This window comes from Scardinius erythrophthalmus (assembly GCF_964197995.2).
Source record: "Scardinius erythrophthalmus genome assembly, chromosome: 5".
Lineage (NCBI taxonomy): Eukaryota > Metazoa > Chordata > Actinopteri > Cypriniformes > Leuciscidae > Scardinius > Scardinius erythrophthalmus.
In genome coordinates this window covers 42,394,214-42,411,799 of record NC_138225.1, presented here as the reverse complement: position 1 = coordinate 42,411,799, position 17,586 = coordinate 42,394,214, and the positions used below count along the sequence as shown (strand labels likewise).

Genomic DNA, 17,586 nt, shown 5'->3' with positions numbered 1-17,586 from the left:
AACATGGGAGCCGAAATAAAAACGGACACGCAGTGTGTCGCCGGCCTGATGAATCCCTTCGCCTGTGGTTAAAAGCTTTACATATGAAGAAACAATCGAAACGACCGTATGTTTGTTCTTTTCATTTCGTGAACACAAAACCTACAGAAGACCACCCGATACCAGAAAAGTGGCTGGGCTATGAAGTCTCAATAAAAACCATGATAAAAACTCCAAGGAGAAACAAAATCATTATAGTAACCCCTGTATAGAATCTAGTCATCATGGCATAATGGCATGATCATGGCATTTATTTTGTATGATTTACAATTATTTATATCTACTTATTGCTATCCTATGCTTTGGTTGCATTCTGATGGCATTATTAATACATTTGACATGACAAAATACATCCATAGATATATTAGTCCAGCGTTGGCTCGACTGTGTTTAGGGCGGTGCTGAAGGCGCCGGCGAAGTTTTGGCACTCTGCCAGTGTTTTCAACCAGGTCCTGTACCCTAACTGAGTGAGGCGGGGCTTTAGTTCTTTGTAGTATTCATCTGCTACGGCATGTGTAACATTTTTCTGTCAACTCTGCATAATCCTTCGCGATTGATATCGTTATTTAGCCCAGGGAAGCGAGGAAACGGAAGTGCCGCACAAAAACCGGATATTGGACCCATGTTTACTTCCGCGTTCGAAAATAAGGTGAATAGCAATCGCCGGCCCTGACTGTAAGTGTACAAAGTGCATGTGCATAGTTCAGTTGAGGAACAGACCGAAATGTATGTAATTTGTCACTGAAAAAAATATCAGTCAAGGTCAAATAATTGAACATGACATGGTCATATGGATTTGGAATGGCTTTGACAAGAGTAAATGATGACGCAATTATCATTTTTGAGTAAACTTAAACATTAACCAAAGAACTACCCCATGGCCATGGGAATGAATAAACATATCTGTTCTTCTCAGGTTTATAGGTGATCTGCTGAAGCGAGTCGATGAGAGTGTGGTGATATCTGACGTGTGTGACATCATTTATGAGCATGCAGAGAACTATTTCTCAGTCTTCATTGATTATGTCCGAAATCAGCATTACCAAGAAAAGATCTACAGCAGACTGATGTGAGACTTGTATACATACCTAAATCCATTTGTAGAGAAACTAAAACTTTCAGCTTTGTTTTGAAAGCTTCACAACAGTGAAAGCTTCTAAATGCCTAAAATACATTTTACAATACATTTACTTTTAGAGTACCATGACCAAAAAAGTGATAATTAAATGTTGTATTGAAGAGCATGTTGTTTATACCTATGTACTGGCAGGGAGAGTAACAGGGATTTTTCAGTTGTGATGAGGCGGCTGGAGTTATCTCCACTCTGCAAACGTCTGCCCTTCACATCCTTTATGCTTCTGCCCTTCCAGCGAATCACACGCATCAAAATCCTTATACAGGTGAGATTTAACGTTATAATGTTCTCAAAAATACCTGTTCCTCTCATTTGTAAATGTGAAATCAGCAGACAATAGTGCCTGGATCAATTTCAACCTTTTGTAGAATATCCAGAAGCGGACTGCAAAGGGCACTAAAGAGGAGGAAACTGCTTCCAAGGCCCTTGCTTCAGTGTCTGAGGTAAAATGGATAAAATCAACATTGACCTTTGAGTTTGATTAGCCGAGTGCTGATATCTAGAATAACAGAAGTGAAACATTTTATTGTTGGCTACATATAATTTCAATGGTTTTAATACTTTTGCTTATATGAATTTAATTCAGAAATGAAGAGTATGTTCATAACAGAAGAGGTGCATCCATTATGTGTGAATTTCATTTTTTAAAATGTAATTTAGAATAAATTAATAGATCTGACCATCATGTCATTGACCCGAATATCAATATAACATCTGGTAAATAAATTAAAATGCTGAGTTGCAACTTTTCTTGGCAACATAAACCATCTGCAGATAGGCTAATGGAACGTTTTACTTGATGGAAGATTGTGATTATTTACTGAACATTGATGTCATAATTCTGATTGTGTGTAAAACCACTGTAAAGTGAGACACTATAACTAAATATAAGCACCTTTTAAAAAATGTTTCATAACTCTTAAATATCTCTATATGCATTTGTTCTACCATTCATGTCCAGCTTTGATCTCTCTTTTCTTGTTTGTAGCTTATCACGCAGGCAAACACACAGGTTGGGCAGATGAAACAAATGGAGGAGCTCATACACATCTATAACAAATTGGAGTTTGACAAACTCAAGGTCTGTAAATTCACTACTGCACCCTTTAAAAATAGATTTTCTAGCAAGTATAGCCTTATGCCACAGTAGAATCTTTTCTTTAGAATACATCTACATACTCTTGCTTTACAGAACCCAGGAAGGTTTTATTCTGTTAACAGATACCTAGAAGTAGGGATGCACCAAAATTTTGGCTGTCGAAATTTTTATTTTTGGTTGAAAGAGAAAAAAGGCGGAAATATGAGCTGAAAATATTATGCCGCGCCGCCCCTCAGTGTTCAGCAGTCAGGTTTTACTCTTGTACTGCATTTTGTGTACCTTTGTGAGCAGCACTGCTTCCGAAGATGCACACACAAAAACACACACACACAAAAAAAAAAAATACACAGGAAGTGGTGAAGTCAAGCAGTCTAACACACAGATCGCTAACGGAGGGTCCTTGTGGAAATTACAGTATGTTGGGCAGGAAATCCAAATATTCACCTATCATCTATAAACCTCAAATATGGTTTATCATTTGAAACATGTAAGTAGCAACTTTACATGGCTGCTCGCTCTAACATTAACAGATAAATGTGTGCTATTGTTAGGCGCATATACCCGTGTTTGTGTGGAATTTGGAAGCTGAAGTATAGCATGCTTTACTGCACGACATGGAGGCAACGGCGCGATCACTTGCATTTTTTCAATTTAAAATACAGATAAGAATAATACAATAGTCTCGGTCATGTATGTAACCCTCGTTCCCTGAAGGAGGGAATGGAGACGTAGTCGATGTGACGACTGATCGGGATCATGCTAGGGAGCCTGTCATCTTCGAGTATTGTAAAAAACGAGCCAATGGACATTGGTGTGCGTGAATCGCATCACACACCCCGCCCCGCAACGTGGGTATAAATACGGAAGTGGATGCACGCACCAGTTGTTTTTTGCTGAGGAGCCAAGCAGACGGTTAACGGTGGTACAGCAATAGTGGCTGGGGGACTACGTCTCCATTCCCTCCTTCAGGGAATGAGGGTTACATACGTAACTGAGACGTTCCCTTTCAGTCGGGCACGTTCGACATAGTCGACGTGTCGACTGATTGGGATCCCTACTAAGACGCCACTAGTGCTGCCACCTTCCAGTGCCTAGACAAAAGCCTCCAGATCTTCCAGACTTGCGAATATGACAGGGCTTAGGCCAGGAAAGTCACTGCTGTTCCACAGGACCACTGGGAAAGCGTACCTTTCGTTGAAAGGTCTACGCTGCGGAAGCCACATCCTGCCCAAAGGAGGTAACATGTAGAGAAACACATATGGACTGAGCGAACTTAGCGGGCAGTACAACATATGGCATGGCACTGAGGTGGTTTTAGCCAATAACAGGGGGGGAGACGCAACCGGTCAGTGACGGCAGAGCAGGCTCTGCCAAGGAAAGACATGGGCTCGCTGCGGGGAGTCAACCCGTGGAAGAATGGCTCACCTGATATGGGATCACCGTAGGGATCACAACATATGGACCCCACCCAACACAAGTTACACAAGCATACAAGTGATAGGTCTAGTATCAGACGCTCCGCCACATCCAACACCGATGGGGTGAGGAGGAACTCAACAGGGTGAGGAAGAGGGAACTCAACAGGAGCAAAAGGCGCACTTATCCAGTCCATAGGAGGGGAATGGCGCAGCAAGCCAACACTACAAACCGAGCTAAGGTGAAGCTGGCTTTGTGAGAAGGGAGCCCACCGAAGCATTACCGGCTCGACACATAGGCTAATTTCTTAGTGAATGTGCTGGTGTCACCCAGCCCACAACTCTTAATCTGTCAGCGAGTCACTCGTGTCAACACCAAGGAAAGAGCTACACTCTCTTTATGGAGGAGCTCATTACCCAAGTGGGCACGGTGCACCTTGGAATTTCATCAAGATGATGGCCACACTAATTTATGTTAGTAGGACAACCTCCGCATGAAAAGCGTCTTCCCTTTAGCTGGTGTCCGCAACAGACAAGAGCTGGAGAGGTCCTGAGACTTTGTATTCTGTCCTATATAACCGCACTAGCGGGAGGAACAGAGAAAGTCAGGGCTGGGTCTGCCTCCTCCGGGGCAGCGCTTGCAGGCTCACCACCTGGTCCTGTTTTAAGGGAGAGGTAGGAACCTTGGGCACAATCCAGGCCGGGGTCTCAATTAATGAGAGTTAGCCGGCCCGAAACCAGGTACGATTTGTTGACCGAAAATGTGTACAGGTCCCCTACCTTCTCGATAGAGTAAGCAAGTAGGAGAACTGTTTCTTTAAAAATAGATTTTTTAACTCAACTACCTGTAGTATTTAGGGGAGGTCTCAGAGTGCAGTAGCACTGGAGAGAGGTCCCAAGAAGGTATAGAGGGGGCGCAAGGAAGATTTCATCTCCTTGCACCGCTCAGGAACCTGACGATCAAGTCATACTTCCTATATCTCAACTGCATCCTGATGTGCTTTAAGTGCAACATCATTTTGAGGGTGGAGCGGAACAGCCACACTCCGAATGCGAGGGAAGCGTATGAGCAATGGTTGCTGTACTGGGCAGTGCATCTTGCTGAGCAGTGGCATCAAGCAAGGAAACAGCTACAACTCGAGGCAACTTAATGCCAATGCAGTGTGAAGTAAGCCTAAGCCCTCCTTACTGCATGCCCGTTATACATGGTCCCTGAGATAGTGTTTATTAGACACTCGTTCTAGGAGCGATTAGCCCGGAGAAACAAAAGGTCTGAACACTAAGAGTTTGGCAGCGTACCAGGTGGTGTTAACACATGGAGCGTGCTGCTCTGCCATGGCCACCTAGGAACTTGGTCATAAAGTCAGTGCTGAAGCGGTCATCATATGGAGGAAACCGTTTATATGCGGCTACGTCTCACATATGCCCCAGGAGCCTCTGAAGTTTATTCAGTCGGACCCTTTCTAACCTCTAAGCACCAACCGGACACATTCCAGTTGAGAAACATGTAAACCAAGTCCACCTCCATACTGGAAAAAAGCTCCTCAGTCCGAAGACGAGTTACTCTTCTCCAGTTGATCTTAAGACCCAACTGGCTATGTAGCACTTGAAGGGAGGGACTTGTACTGAGACTTCGACACCTCAACGCAAAACACAGGATAGCCCGTGTTTACGGAGGAGTGGATATCTGAAGTACGCGTCCTTCAGGTCCGATACTGCAGACCAATCATAGGGATGAGCATTAGTAATGCGTACTGTGTAGTAACTTGAACAGAGGCTTGAAAAAGGGCCTGAATCAAGCACACAGATACCTGATGGTCTAACTCACTATAGTTTGAGTACAATGAAGAACAGGCCTAACTTAGAAGCCTATCTTCATATCGGCTGGAGGAACGGCTTGATCGCAACCTTCGCCAGTTGGAAGCGACGACTGCATACACGGCAGCACAATTCGGAACACAGATGTGTAACAAACAGCGCTGCACATGGGCGGGTGCCGGACGAACTGAATCTTCTAGCAAAGTCTGATGATATAAGAACTGGCTGATTCGGTCGGGAGCACCCAAGGTATCAGAGACGGCCGAAGGCGGCCCGAAGCAGGGTCTGAGTTGTAAACACTTGTCTCTAGGTAGCGACAGAGAGTGCGTGAAAAGGCATGACTGGGTCCTCAAATGCACTCAATGCCAGCTAATGTAGCCAAGTCTATTGGTACGGGGGAACCACTGGATCAGCCAGGAGCACCATTTAGTGCTACAACTGAGTGATGCAGGGGAACCACGGATAGTTCGGAAGGAAGGCCAGAAGGCAGCCCGAAGCAGGGTCTGAGTGTGTAGTGTGACTCTTACCTGTCTTTTCATGGCGGCAGAAAGTGCGTGAGAAGGCGTGACCGGGTCCTCGAACCGCACCCAACTGCCGGCTGGCGATGCAAGAGGTAGCTGAGGGGTGCAAGGCTTTACAGGGTCGCACACCGCCAGTCTGGCCCTCTCTGAACCCAGGAACAGAGGAAACTGCTCTTTCTTTGAAGTGTGGGTACCGCCGGCTCCGCTGTTTTTGGGAACCAGCAGCGGAACAGTCACACACACACACACACAAAACAAAGCCTCCACCTGGACCTCCACTGGGGGAAGGGAGTGGATTGGACCAACTCCAAGAGCATCCTTCTCCATCCCTGAGTGGCCCGCTCACTCCCGAATGCTTTCGCTGTCGCTTGCCACCTGGCTTGGCAGCGCCTACTGTGGCCGGCTCCACGCTGAGGCCTGGCTGAAGGTTGCTGCCGAGGCCCAGCGGAAGCAGGACCGGCGGCAGGGGGACGCCCCTCGGCGATGAGCAGGCGGAGGAACTGCTACGGGGAGGTGGAGGCAGCAGCGAACCACCGGGGCAGGATGTGCCGGAAGTCCTCTGTCTGCGCTTGGGCTGCAGAGAACTGTAGGGCGCAGTTCTCCAACGCGTCGCTGATCAGCCCAACCTGGGAAGTTGGGGAGACCAGGAACCGAACCTTGTCCGCATCCGCCATATCACCCAGGTTGAGCCAACGATGGCGCTCTTGGACCACTAAGGTGGACATCGCCAGACTGATCGCGCACGCCACGACACTCCTGCCCCAGAGGGCGAGGTCGGATGTGTTGCGGATGCTCACCTATGAGCGCTCGGTCTGGGCTACCCTCGTGCATGTCTATGAGAGCCCTGGCCTGATAGACCTGTAGCAGCGCCATGGCACGCAAGAGGAGGTGGTTTGCCAACAGGCTTTGTAAGCTCTGCCCATTAGAACGGATGAGAACTCACAGGTCTTAGGGGGAAGGCGAGGGGCCCCCATACAAACGCAGCGGCCGCCGGACACAGGTGCACCCATTGGAGGGATAGCCTCGCAATCCTTCACCGCTACTCCGTCAAGGGTAGTGAGGGGGGAAAAGCTATTCAGGCAGTTTCTGGCAGAGAAAGGTGCCGTCCATGACCTGGTAAGCTCTCCATGCACTTCGGGAAAGAAAGGCACTGGGGCGGTGAGCTGAGAACCAGCGCTGTCCTTACCAAGACACCAATCCACCAACCGAGACTGTTCGGGACACGGAGGATTCCAATCGAGCCTGACAGCCCGACAGCCTTGGAGGCCTGTTTCAGCATAGCTAACATTTCTGGATCTGGTCCGGGCACCGTTACACTCCCAGAGGGAGATAACGTAGCCGAGACATTATTTCCAGAGGTCAGCTCACCCTCCGATACTGCAACCGACATCCTGTCCCCTGGAGGGGCCCCGAATAAACAGCTGGTCGGTCCATTACAGAGGGACCAGCGTGTTCGACGAGGGGCTCCACCGGCTGCGATGTGATAGAGGAGTGAGGGGCCCACAGGGTTTGGTTAGCGGGCGGGGAAGCCTCACTGTGATCCTCTGAACACCCATCCCACACTGTGCCGTAGTGGGTGTGATAATGGGGACTCCACAAACACATGATACAACTATTGTGACCGTCTATTTGGGGGGTCAGGGAACAATCACATCCAGACACGCACGAGTGGAATGACATCTTGAAAAAGACGCAAACGCACCCGTGTTCACTTTTGCGCCGTCTAACCAGCCATCAACAACACAGGAATTTGATGCTGTTAAAACAGCAGTTGAGAGCTCAAAGCTTGCGATCCACCGCTGCACTTATTGCTGTTGAACCACCAGCACTGGGAGAGTCTTCCTAGAAGAACACAGACACACTCGCTCACTGAAAACAACAAAACTCTTCAGAGACATTGAGACCGATTGGCTCCGAAGCGAAAGACAACTGGTGCGTGCATCCACTTCCATATTTATACCTGTGCTGCAGAGCGGGGTGTGTGATGCGATTCACGCACGCCAATGTCCATTGGCTCGTTTATTTACAATACTCAAAGATGACAGGCTCCCTAGCGTGATCCCGATCAGTCTACACGTCGACTACGTTGAACGTGCCCGACTGAAAGGGAACTGTCAGGGTTAAAAAAAAGAAGAATCAGTTTGCAGAGTAATACACATTGTATTGGGAAAACAGGAGTTCAAGGGGGTAACAAACAGAAGCAAGGGCTTGACTGGGTCCACGGTCAATGACGGCCTAAGGTAGCAAAGACAAAGTCCGTGGAACGGTAACCAGCCAAAAGCAGTCTGCACAGGAGGTTAAGAATTATGGTGAATGAGACGGGGGAGCAATGGACAGTGGTGGCAGGTGAGGCGGGGGGAAGGGGAAGGAATATGGCAGAGGGGAAGCCAGAGGTGGCAGAAAGATAAACACAGTCCAGCAGCCAGGGAAACTAGGAGACTAGAAATAAAAAATAAAAAAGGAAAAATCAAGACAAAACTGATCTGAAGGCAAGCCACAGGAGATAAAGTCAAGTCAAGTCATCTTCATTTATATAGCGCTTTTAACAATGTAGATAGTTTCAAAGCAGCTTTACAGAGATAAACGTATAATTTATGGTAACAGAGATTGTTTTGGCTTTATAGCGGTTCTTTAGTAAAGTTATTTTCCAGCTAAAGTTAGTTATGATTGATTCGCTTCCGTCGCAACAATCATTTGTTATTAAATTAGGGGCCGCTAAAATGACACCATTCTCTCTACATAGATGTTTAACGCTTTAAACGCTGATGGCGTTCACATGCGCATTAAGAATTGGTTCTATAGTTATGTGCGTTTGAATATATGTACGCAGGTTTGTAATTCCCTACAAACCAAGCCTAAACAAAGTACTGGTGTTTCCTTATAATTTTTGATACAGAATTTTATTTTATTTTATCAATTCGGGGTAGATACGCGAATTGAGTTTCCCGACAACGCTTTATCTGTAGAGTGGTAAAGGGATCCTCCATAGGGAGAGACTAGTTGGCACTTCAGCACTGCGTTGTCATCGGGTCCAGGCGAAGGTCCTTCATCAGATCTGGATACGGCCTGGATCCGGCAGGCTGCGGGAAAACCTCGGGATAAACAAAGACACTAAAATTAGCGTAGATGCCATTCTTCTTATGATGTAACGAGTACATCAGGATGTATGGGAAGTGTTCCCGGTTCCAGCTGACCTAATCTATACAGCCTAACATTGAATTATAGAAGTCTATAATGTATTATGTGAAAGCTAGGTCAAAGAGATGTGTTTTTAGTCTAGCTTTGAACTGACAGAGTGTGTCTGCTTCCCGGACAATGGTAGGAAGGCTGTTCCAAAGTTTTGGTGCTAAATAGGAGAAGGATCTACCGCCAGCAGTCGATTTTGATATTCTAGGTATTATCAACTGGCCGGAATTTTGAGATTGCAATAGACGTGAAGGACTATAATGCATTAAGAGCTCGCTCAAGAACTGCGGAGCTAAACCATTTAGTGCTTTGTAAGTGATCAGCAATATTTTAAAATTGATGCGATGTTTAATAGGGAGCCAGTGCAGTTTTGACAGAACCGGGCTAATATGGTCATACTTCCTGGTTCTGGTAAGAACTCGAGCTGCTGCGTTTTGAACTAGCTGTAGTTTGTTTATTAAGCGTGCAGGGCAACCACCCAGTAGAGCATTACAATAATCTAGCCTTGAGGTCATGAACGCATGAACTAATTGTTCTGCATTTGTCAATGAGAGCATATGACGTAATTTAGATATATTTTTAAGATGGAAAAATGCAGTTTTGCAGATACTGGACACGTGACTTTCAAATGAAATATTGGTATCAAAGAGCACACCACGGTTCCTAACCGACGACGAAGACTTAACAGAGCAGCCATCAAGTGTTAGACAGTATTCTAGGTTATTACGTGAGGAAGTTTTTTGTCCAATAATTAGAAACTCTGTTTTTTTCAGAATTTAGAAGTAGGAAATTACGAGTCATCCAATTTTTTATATCCGCTATGCATTCCGTTAATTTTGTGAATTGGTAAGTTTCTTTAGGTTTTGAAGAAATATAGAGCTTAGTATCGTTGGCATAACAGTGAAAGCTAATGCCATGTTTCCTAATGATATCTCCTAATGGTAGCATGTACAGAGTGAACAGCAGCGGTCCTAGTACTGAGCCTTGTGGTACGCCATACTGAACTTGTGATCGATGAGACATCTCTTCATTAACTGCTACAAACTGATAACGGTCAGATAAGTATGATTTAAACCATGCTAGTGTAATTCCACTAATGCCAACATAATTTTCAAGTCTATTTAAAAGAATGTTGTGGTCAATAGTATCAAATGCAGCACTAAGATCGAGTAACACTAATAGAGAGACACAACCACGATCGGATGATAAGAGCAAATCATAAAGTAAAAACAACTTTAAATTAAAGCTGCAAGCAGCATTTATCGGGGTTCAATCATTTAAGGCCTTTAAGCACATAAGCATTTAAGACATTAAGTTTTATTTGGAAAGCTTTTAACCACTGAAATAATAGATGGAAAAGTCCATTTACAACCAATACAGGCAATTTACCATAGGACATCTATGGTTTTCAAAGCTTTTTAACAGTTATAGTGCCACCTATGGTCCGATCTACATGAAATTTTGCATGCTTGTTTAGAATATTATGGCACATATGCTCACCAATTTTTGTGAAGTTCTGAGTTTTCATTTATGATGTATAGGCTTTTTAGTGTATTTTACCACACCCATTTTATAAATGACCCTATTACAGCCATCCAAATGCAAAAGTTCAACTTTTTTTTGATAATTATTGATCTAGAGAGTCCAGAGAATTGTCCCAGACTGGTCTGGTTTTGATCGGGCGAAAAACCTAGGACTAGTTTGCAAAAGTAAATTTTTAACATATTCGCAAATAATTAATGAACGGTTTGATTGATAGCAATGGTTCTTGAGGCAAAGTTGTTCAGCATGAGCAGATCTATCAAATGATATGCATTTTGTGACAATAAGTGTAACACCACGTGATTACAGAGCCATAAAACTCGTTAGCGCCAACTAGTGGCCGATTTCTTTCAAAATTCTTACAGACCTCTAGGGCCATGAGTCGAACATGCCCATCGAGTTTCATTCCGATTGGCCTCCGTTAACCTTGTCTAATAGGTGCTCAAACTTCATTGGCCGATGGTGGCCATGTTTTTTTAGATACACCAATGTCCTCATAGACATACATGGCACCTTGGACCAAGACACTGCATACCAATTTTCAAGTCAATCGGACTAACGGTCAGGTGGTTATAGCCAGTTTTATGTTTTTTTCATGTTATAACACCACCATGTGGCCAGTCACCGCGATTTTTTTACTGTGACCTCAGATTGACCTCTTACACATGTGTACCGAGTTTGGTGAAGATACCTCATTTACTTCTGGAGTTATAGCCATTTTAGTAAAACTGGCTCCGCCTCCTTCGAACGTTTTGGCGCCCCTTAGTGACCGTGAATCGAAATTTTAACTTTTTTTTCGATAATTATTGATATTCAGACTCCTGTGAACATTTCTGCACTGGTTTGGTTCCGATCGGGCAAAAAACCTAGGACTAGTTCGCAAAAGTAGGTTTTGGACAAAATCCAAAATGGCGGAAAAATTTGCATACCGGAAATGAAATCCTTGAGGCCAATTTTGTTCGGCTTGAGCCAAGGATTCCAATTATATAAGACAATTGAGTCTGTGACAAACGGTTAATGAGATTTAAGCAAAAATGCAATTTTTGTGTTTTTTTGGCCAATCTGGGTCATATTCTCTGAACCTCCCCTCGATTTTTGTACTAGCTTCTGGCAAAGTTTCAAGTCTCTAGCACTTACGGTTTGGGCTGCACGATGCATTTTAGCAGAGAATAATAAGGCTGCGTCTCATTTCTCTGTCTTACCCCTTACTCTTACCTCTTCCCCTCGGTTTTGCGCGTTCATGTGAGGGGAAGTGGTGTCCCAATTCTCATTTTGATTAAGGGCTAGGGCCAAGGCGTAGGGCTACATAGCCCTTGAAACGAAGTCTGCGGAGGACCACACTTGAAAGAGAGGGGTAGGAATTTCTCAGAAGTGAGTCACACAAATGTATGTATTTTCAGCAGTTTAATGACACTCGTGTTTTATGATACCTTTAATAAAACGTTCAAGCGGTTTTAATTGTAATGTTTTTGTTTTGAATCACTAGTTAACCGCTAGCTAGCAGCTATGCGCTAATTGCCGTTTGCTAATGTTTTGCTTATGGTGTCGCCGGCGCCGCCGTTAAATACAATGAAACAATGTCTTTGACTGATGGCACACAAGCGTTCAAAGATAAAGGGAGACCAGGCAATTGATATCACAACCCGAGACGACGGCATCTTCGTTTGTTTATGTCAACGCGTATCGCCTCTGTTGACGTAGCAGCCAGCTAGCGGAAAGGGAAGATGACGCAAACGGTAATCGAGTGATGTCTCATTTCTTAGAGAAACGTTCTTCCCCCTACCCCCCTTCACTCGGTATCGAAGGGCAAGGGGAAGACGCAGACAAAGGGGAAGGGGTAAGACAGAGAAATGAGATTGGCCCTAATAATAATAATAATAATAATAAAAATCAGTACAATTACAATAGGGTTTCAGCACTTCGTGCTTGAACCCCTAATAATAAAAATCCTTACAATTACAATAGGTTTTCAGCACTTCGTGCTTGAACCCCTAATAAATAAACAAAAAGATATTAACTATGCCAAGACAAACTGTAGAAAAATGAAAGAGTAAATAAACTGGATAAAGCTAAAAATCAAAACAAAGCTGGATAACAAGCAGAGTTCAAGACAAAGCAAAATAAATGCAAAAAAACTGAAGAAAATTAAGGCTTGACTACATAACTAGACTACCAGGAAAGGCAAGATTAAAAAAAGCAAGACGTGAACAACAAGATGCATAAACATGATCTGGCACGGCACACGAAGGGAATATAAAGGGAAGCTAATGGGGGGTAACACATGAGAGTAACAAGAGGGCGGGGAGACAACTGACAGTTGAACACATGGCAAACACAGCAGAACAACACATGCCGAAGCACATGGCAAACGAACACAAACACCACACACCTGGAGCGCATAATTGGACAAACAAGACAGTCATGCGCTCCGGACGAAAAATGGCAGACACAAACACAACTAGGCTGATCAAACCAATGTCCTGACAACATCAATCTAAACTGTAGAGGGTCTACTTTAATTGGTGTAAACTCACAATAACAACAAAACTTGTGCTTTTGTAAAATAAAGAAAACAAATAGGATGCGGTTTCTGCTGACTCGTTCTCCCTGAACTGCAGCGCTTCACATAAATGAACCGAAACCCAGAGTATAGGTAGGGCCCTATAAAATCCGTTTTATTTTTTCCCAAATTCCGTTTTAATTTTTCCCTAATTCCGTTTTTTCCGTTTTAATTTTTGCAAATTCCATTTTTTCCGTTTTAATTTTTGTGAATTCTGTTTTTTTTTACCCTTTACTGTTATTTTAGTCATAAAAAGAGTGTTTTTAATGTTAATGATTAAAATGTACACAAATAAAATAGGAATGACCCTTATTGAGGTAACAAACAAAATTCTCATTTTAAGAGGTGTTAAATGTGGTTTGGTTTGTTTACATTAGTGAATATTAGGCTAACTAACATGAACCACGAGCAATACATTTGTTACTGTATTTATTATCTTTATTATCTTTGTTAATCTTAGTTAGCCCTAACCCTGTATTTTTATTATGTTACTTCACACAGTGCATTAAGCAAACTAATGTTAACAAATACAACTTTTTATTTAAATAATGTAGGCTACTAAATGGTGAAATTAACATTAATAAAAATTAATAAATGCTGTAGAAGTGCAGTTTATTAATAGTTAATGTTAACTGATCTAGTTAACTAGAGTTTAATAAATGGAACCTTATTGCAAAGTGTTACCGATGTTGTTATACACCGAACCAATTCAGTGTTGGACAGATCAGTTGTTTTAACCATTCATTAAAGTGAATCGGTTCAAAGGAGTTATTAGTTCGCGAATCGGACGTATCATTAGCAGACTTGTGTGATTATCCCGGCAGTTAGGACATCGCACAAGATTTGTCAACACAGAAAACATTTCATCATTGGATAGGTTTTGTTTAGTTTATTGAAAGTGTTTTTTATGTCAGCTGAATGGGCGGAACGCGTTTCAGAGAAGAAGGCAAGGTAAAAAGTTGTTTTTTTGCACAATTCACACCCAGCGCTAGCCTAATTCAGGTGAAACTTCGTTCTTGCGATCTTTTACCACTGTGTCAATTCTCAATTGATTTAGATTAATAAGCGCGAGGGAGTGAGAGAGAGCAAGACAGTTTGAAGACGCGCACGCGACCGGGCCTCTCTCTCTCTGCTCGTTCTTTCAGTAATATGCGATTTTCCTCAGACATACGTTTTTCTCCCGCACAAAAACAGAATTTTATTCCAAATATGTAAAATTCCGCAAAATTCCACGTTGACACTAGATTCCGCGTTAATTTGCCAATTCCGCGATTCCGTCTGCGATTCCGTGATCGCGGAAATTATAGGGCCCTATATAGGCTACTTGCCTCACAGAAATGAGAAATATATATATATATATATATATATATATATAAAGCTTAAATGTCTACTTTTAAATGAACCCATTTGAATCTAAACAAATGCTCTCTGATTATGTAATCAGTATAAAGGGGCATTTCTCTCTAAAGGTGCATCCACTATACTGCGGATATGACGAGTCAGCATCGTCAACTTCATCTTTGCAGACGACACTGACACAGAAAACACTAGTTGGTAACACTTTAGAATACTGTTTCTTCATTAATGAATAACTACACAGGAAAAAATTAGTAATGCATTATTAACACTCTAGTAACTTCTATTAACTAACAAGAAACTCTGATTAACGAATTAGTAAGTAATAGCGCTCAGTCGAATGTGGTAGTTCACTATTAGCTAATCAATAACTACTTTTTTTTATACCTCACTGAAGACTATTAGAACTACTATATACAGGTTCATTATTAATACTAATAGTGCATAATGTATAATATAAGGTAATGGTAGCCCATTAGTAATGAATCAAGTGTCACTACATCCTTCTAAAGGAACTACTAATAATTTGGATCAGTATTCTAAAGTGAAAAACATGATAACTACCTAATATTGACTGAAGTCATTGTAAGCTTTTAAGGCTTTTGTAAGTTTTGGATAATAATGACTCAAGTGTTACTACATCTTTCTAAAGGAACTACTAATTATTTGGATCAGTATTCTAAAGTGAAGATCATAGGAACACTGTTGTAATGACTAAAGTGTTACCAAATCCATCGGAAGGAATTACTATTCAAAATCTTACAAAAATCTCAAAAGCTTAAAATTACTTTAGTCAATATTAGGTAGTTATCATGTTTTTCACTTTAGAATACTGATCCAAATAATTAGTAGTTCCTTTAGAATGATGTAATAACACTTGAGTCATTACTAGTGGGTTACCATTACCTTTTATTATAAATTATGCATTATTCATGTTAATTATGAACCTGTATATACTGTAGTAGTTCTCTGGGAGGTATGAAAAAAATTGTAGTTATTGATTAGCTAAGAATTAACTACTATATTCGTCTGAGCGCTATTACTTACTAATTTGGTAGTCAGAGTTTCTTGTTAGTTAGTACTGTAGTTACTAGAACGTTAATAGAGCGTTACTCGTTTGTTCCTGTGTAATTATTCATTAATGAAGGAACAGTATTCTAAAGTGTTACCCACTAGGGTATTAATCAACTATTTAAAATGTTTATTCGCTATTTTTTCCAACACATTCATAATAATTACTTTTGCCAGTGCTTTGCGGCAAGATTTATGCGTGCGCTTGAGTGCGGAATAGGTGTGTTGTTGATTTGGATTAATGCATATGGAAACGCGGGTTGAATGAGCCATGGTAATGAGATTCTTTCACAAGATTTACTGAACTACTTCTGACACAGATGTAAGTTACAGTTCACAGCGCACTCACCAACAGTGTGACATTCATGAAAATAGACTTTATATTAGGTTGATGCTGCTGATAGGCACTCTTGCTCCGGCATTGAATGGCAGTTTTCAGACGTGCGATGAGTGTGCGAGCTACCTCTAAAAAACTTATGTTGCAAATGTAACTTCACGCTCTATACCAAGGAGTGCGTAACTGAACAACCAATAAGCGACAAAAACACAGAGGTAGTTAAGGGACTTAAGGGGCCAGGTTATTACCCCTCTTTTAGCAGTACTGGGTCCCTTCAGTACAAATAACCCAGTGACAGTAACAAAAACAGTAACTAAAACAGTAACTAAAAAATTGTACATGTAATAATGAACATTAAGGAGAAAGGGTTCTATTTGCTTCTAGTTACAAAAAAATCGTCAAAAGCATTAACTCTGAAGTAATAGTCCATAACTACTTGTACTTAACTGACGCCTGGAACACAGTAATTTTTTTTCTTTTCTGTTTTAGTTATTGTATCTTGCGGGCTTCTGAATTTATCTTCCTTTTTGTGTTCTCTCCATTGTTTTTTCTTAATCTAGTTTGGACATCAGACTAAGATCTTTTTCTTTTTGCCTATGTTGACGAGCTGTTGGCTGCCATTTTCTTCCTTTGTCCTGGTTCTCCTTGAGCTCAGGGTCAGAAGAAATGGATTCTGTTTCACTACTGTACTGGGTTGCAAGCTGTTCTGGTTCAAGCTGAGGTTATTGAATGATAGGATCTGGCTCATTTGGCGCTTAACCCATGCTGGAATCACCTCACAGTCATATGGATTGAGTCGATCATGATGCAAGATTCTCGTGTCGTAACCCCTGAACCTCAAAGTACAGGTTCACAACAGACATATATCATTTTTCAAGGTGCTTGGAGTTTTGAACTTTGTCCCTTCTTTTTGGTGCTGTCTCTAATATACACAAGATCTCCCACACTATAAGTGTTTTTTTTAGTCCTCTCTGGAGGCCTGAGATCATACGTCTTCTTTTGACGTTGTTGAGCTGTTCGGATGTGCTTCTCTTAAGCCTTTTTCCAAGTTGTACAGGAAGTCTGGAACTCCCATCTGACCTCTGCTCTGCTAGACTACAGATCTTGAGGTTGGTAGACTTCCCTTCCGAGCATCAGCCTATTTGGTGTGAATCTGGTAGCTGTATGCTGGGAGCTACGGTACGCTGATGTAAAGAGAGGAAGATGCTCATCCCAGTTTTTCTGATTTGGATTCACATAACAGCAGATCATTTGAAGGAGTGTACGGTTGAACCGCTCAACTTGAACAGTTGAGGCAGGGTGGTAAGGGGCCGTTCTTGTTTTTGTGATCTGCAAGAGACTACAAACATTCTTGAATAATGAACTTTCAAAGTTGCGACCCTGGTCTGTGTACAGTTCAAGTGGTACACTAAAATGGGAAATTAACTCGTAAACTAGTGTCCTAGCTGTAGTTTCTGCCCCTTGGTTTGGAACAGGAAATGCTTCCACCCATCGAATGAATTGGTCA

At 42.5% G+C, this 17,586-nt stretch overlaps 1 protein-coding gene across 1 annotated transcript in view; it reads left to right on the top strand.

Moving 5' to 3' along the window:
• Nucleotides 1–17,586, top strand: part of arhgef15a (Rho guanine nucleotide exchange factor (GEF) 15) — a 49,696-nt gene that overhangs the window by 18,865 nt on the left and 13,245 nt on the right. The window contains exons 8-11 of the mRNA XM_081367007.1: nt 956–1,108; nt 1,310–1,439; nt 1,543–1,617; nt 2,163–2,255. Coding sequence (XP_081223133.1) covers nt 956–1,108; nt 1,310–1,439; nt 1,543–1,617; nt 2,163–2,255 — 451 coding nt within the window. The remainder of the gene's footprint in view (nt 1–955; nt 1,109–1,309; nt 1,440–1,542; nt 1,618–2,162; nt 2,256–17,586) is intronic.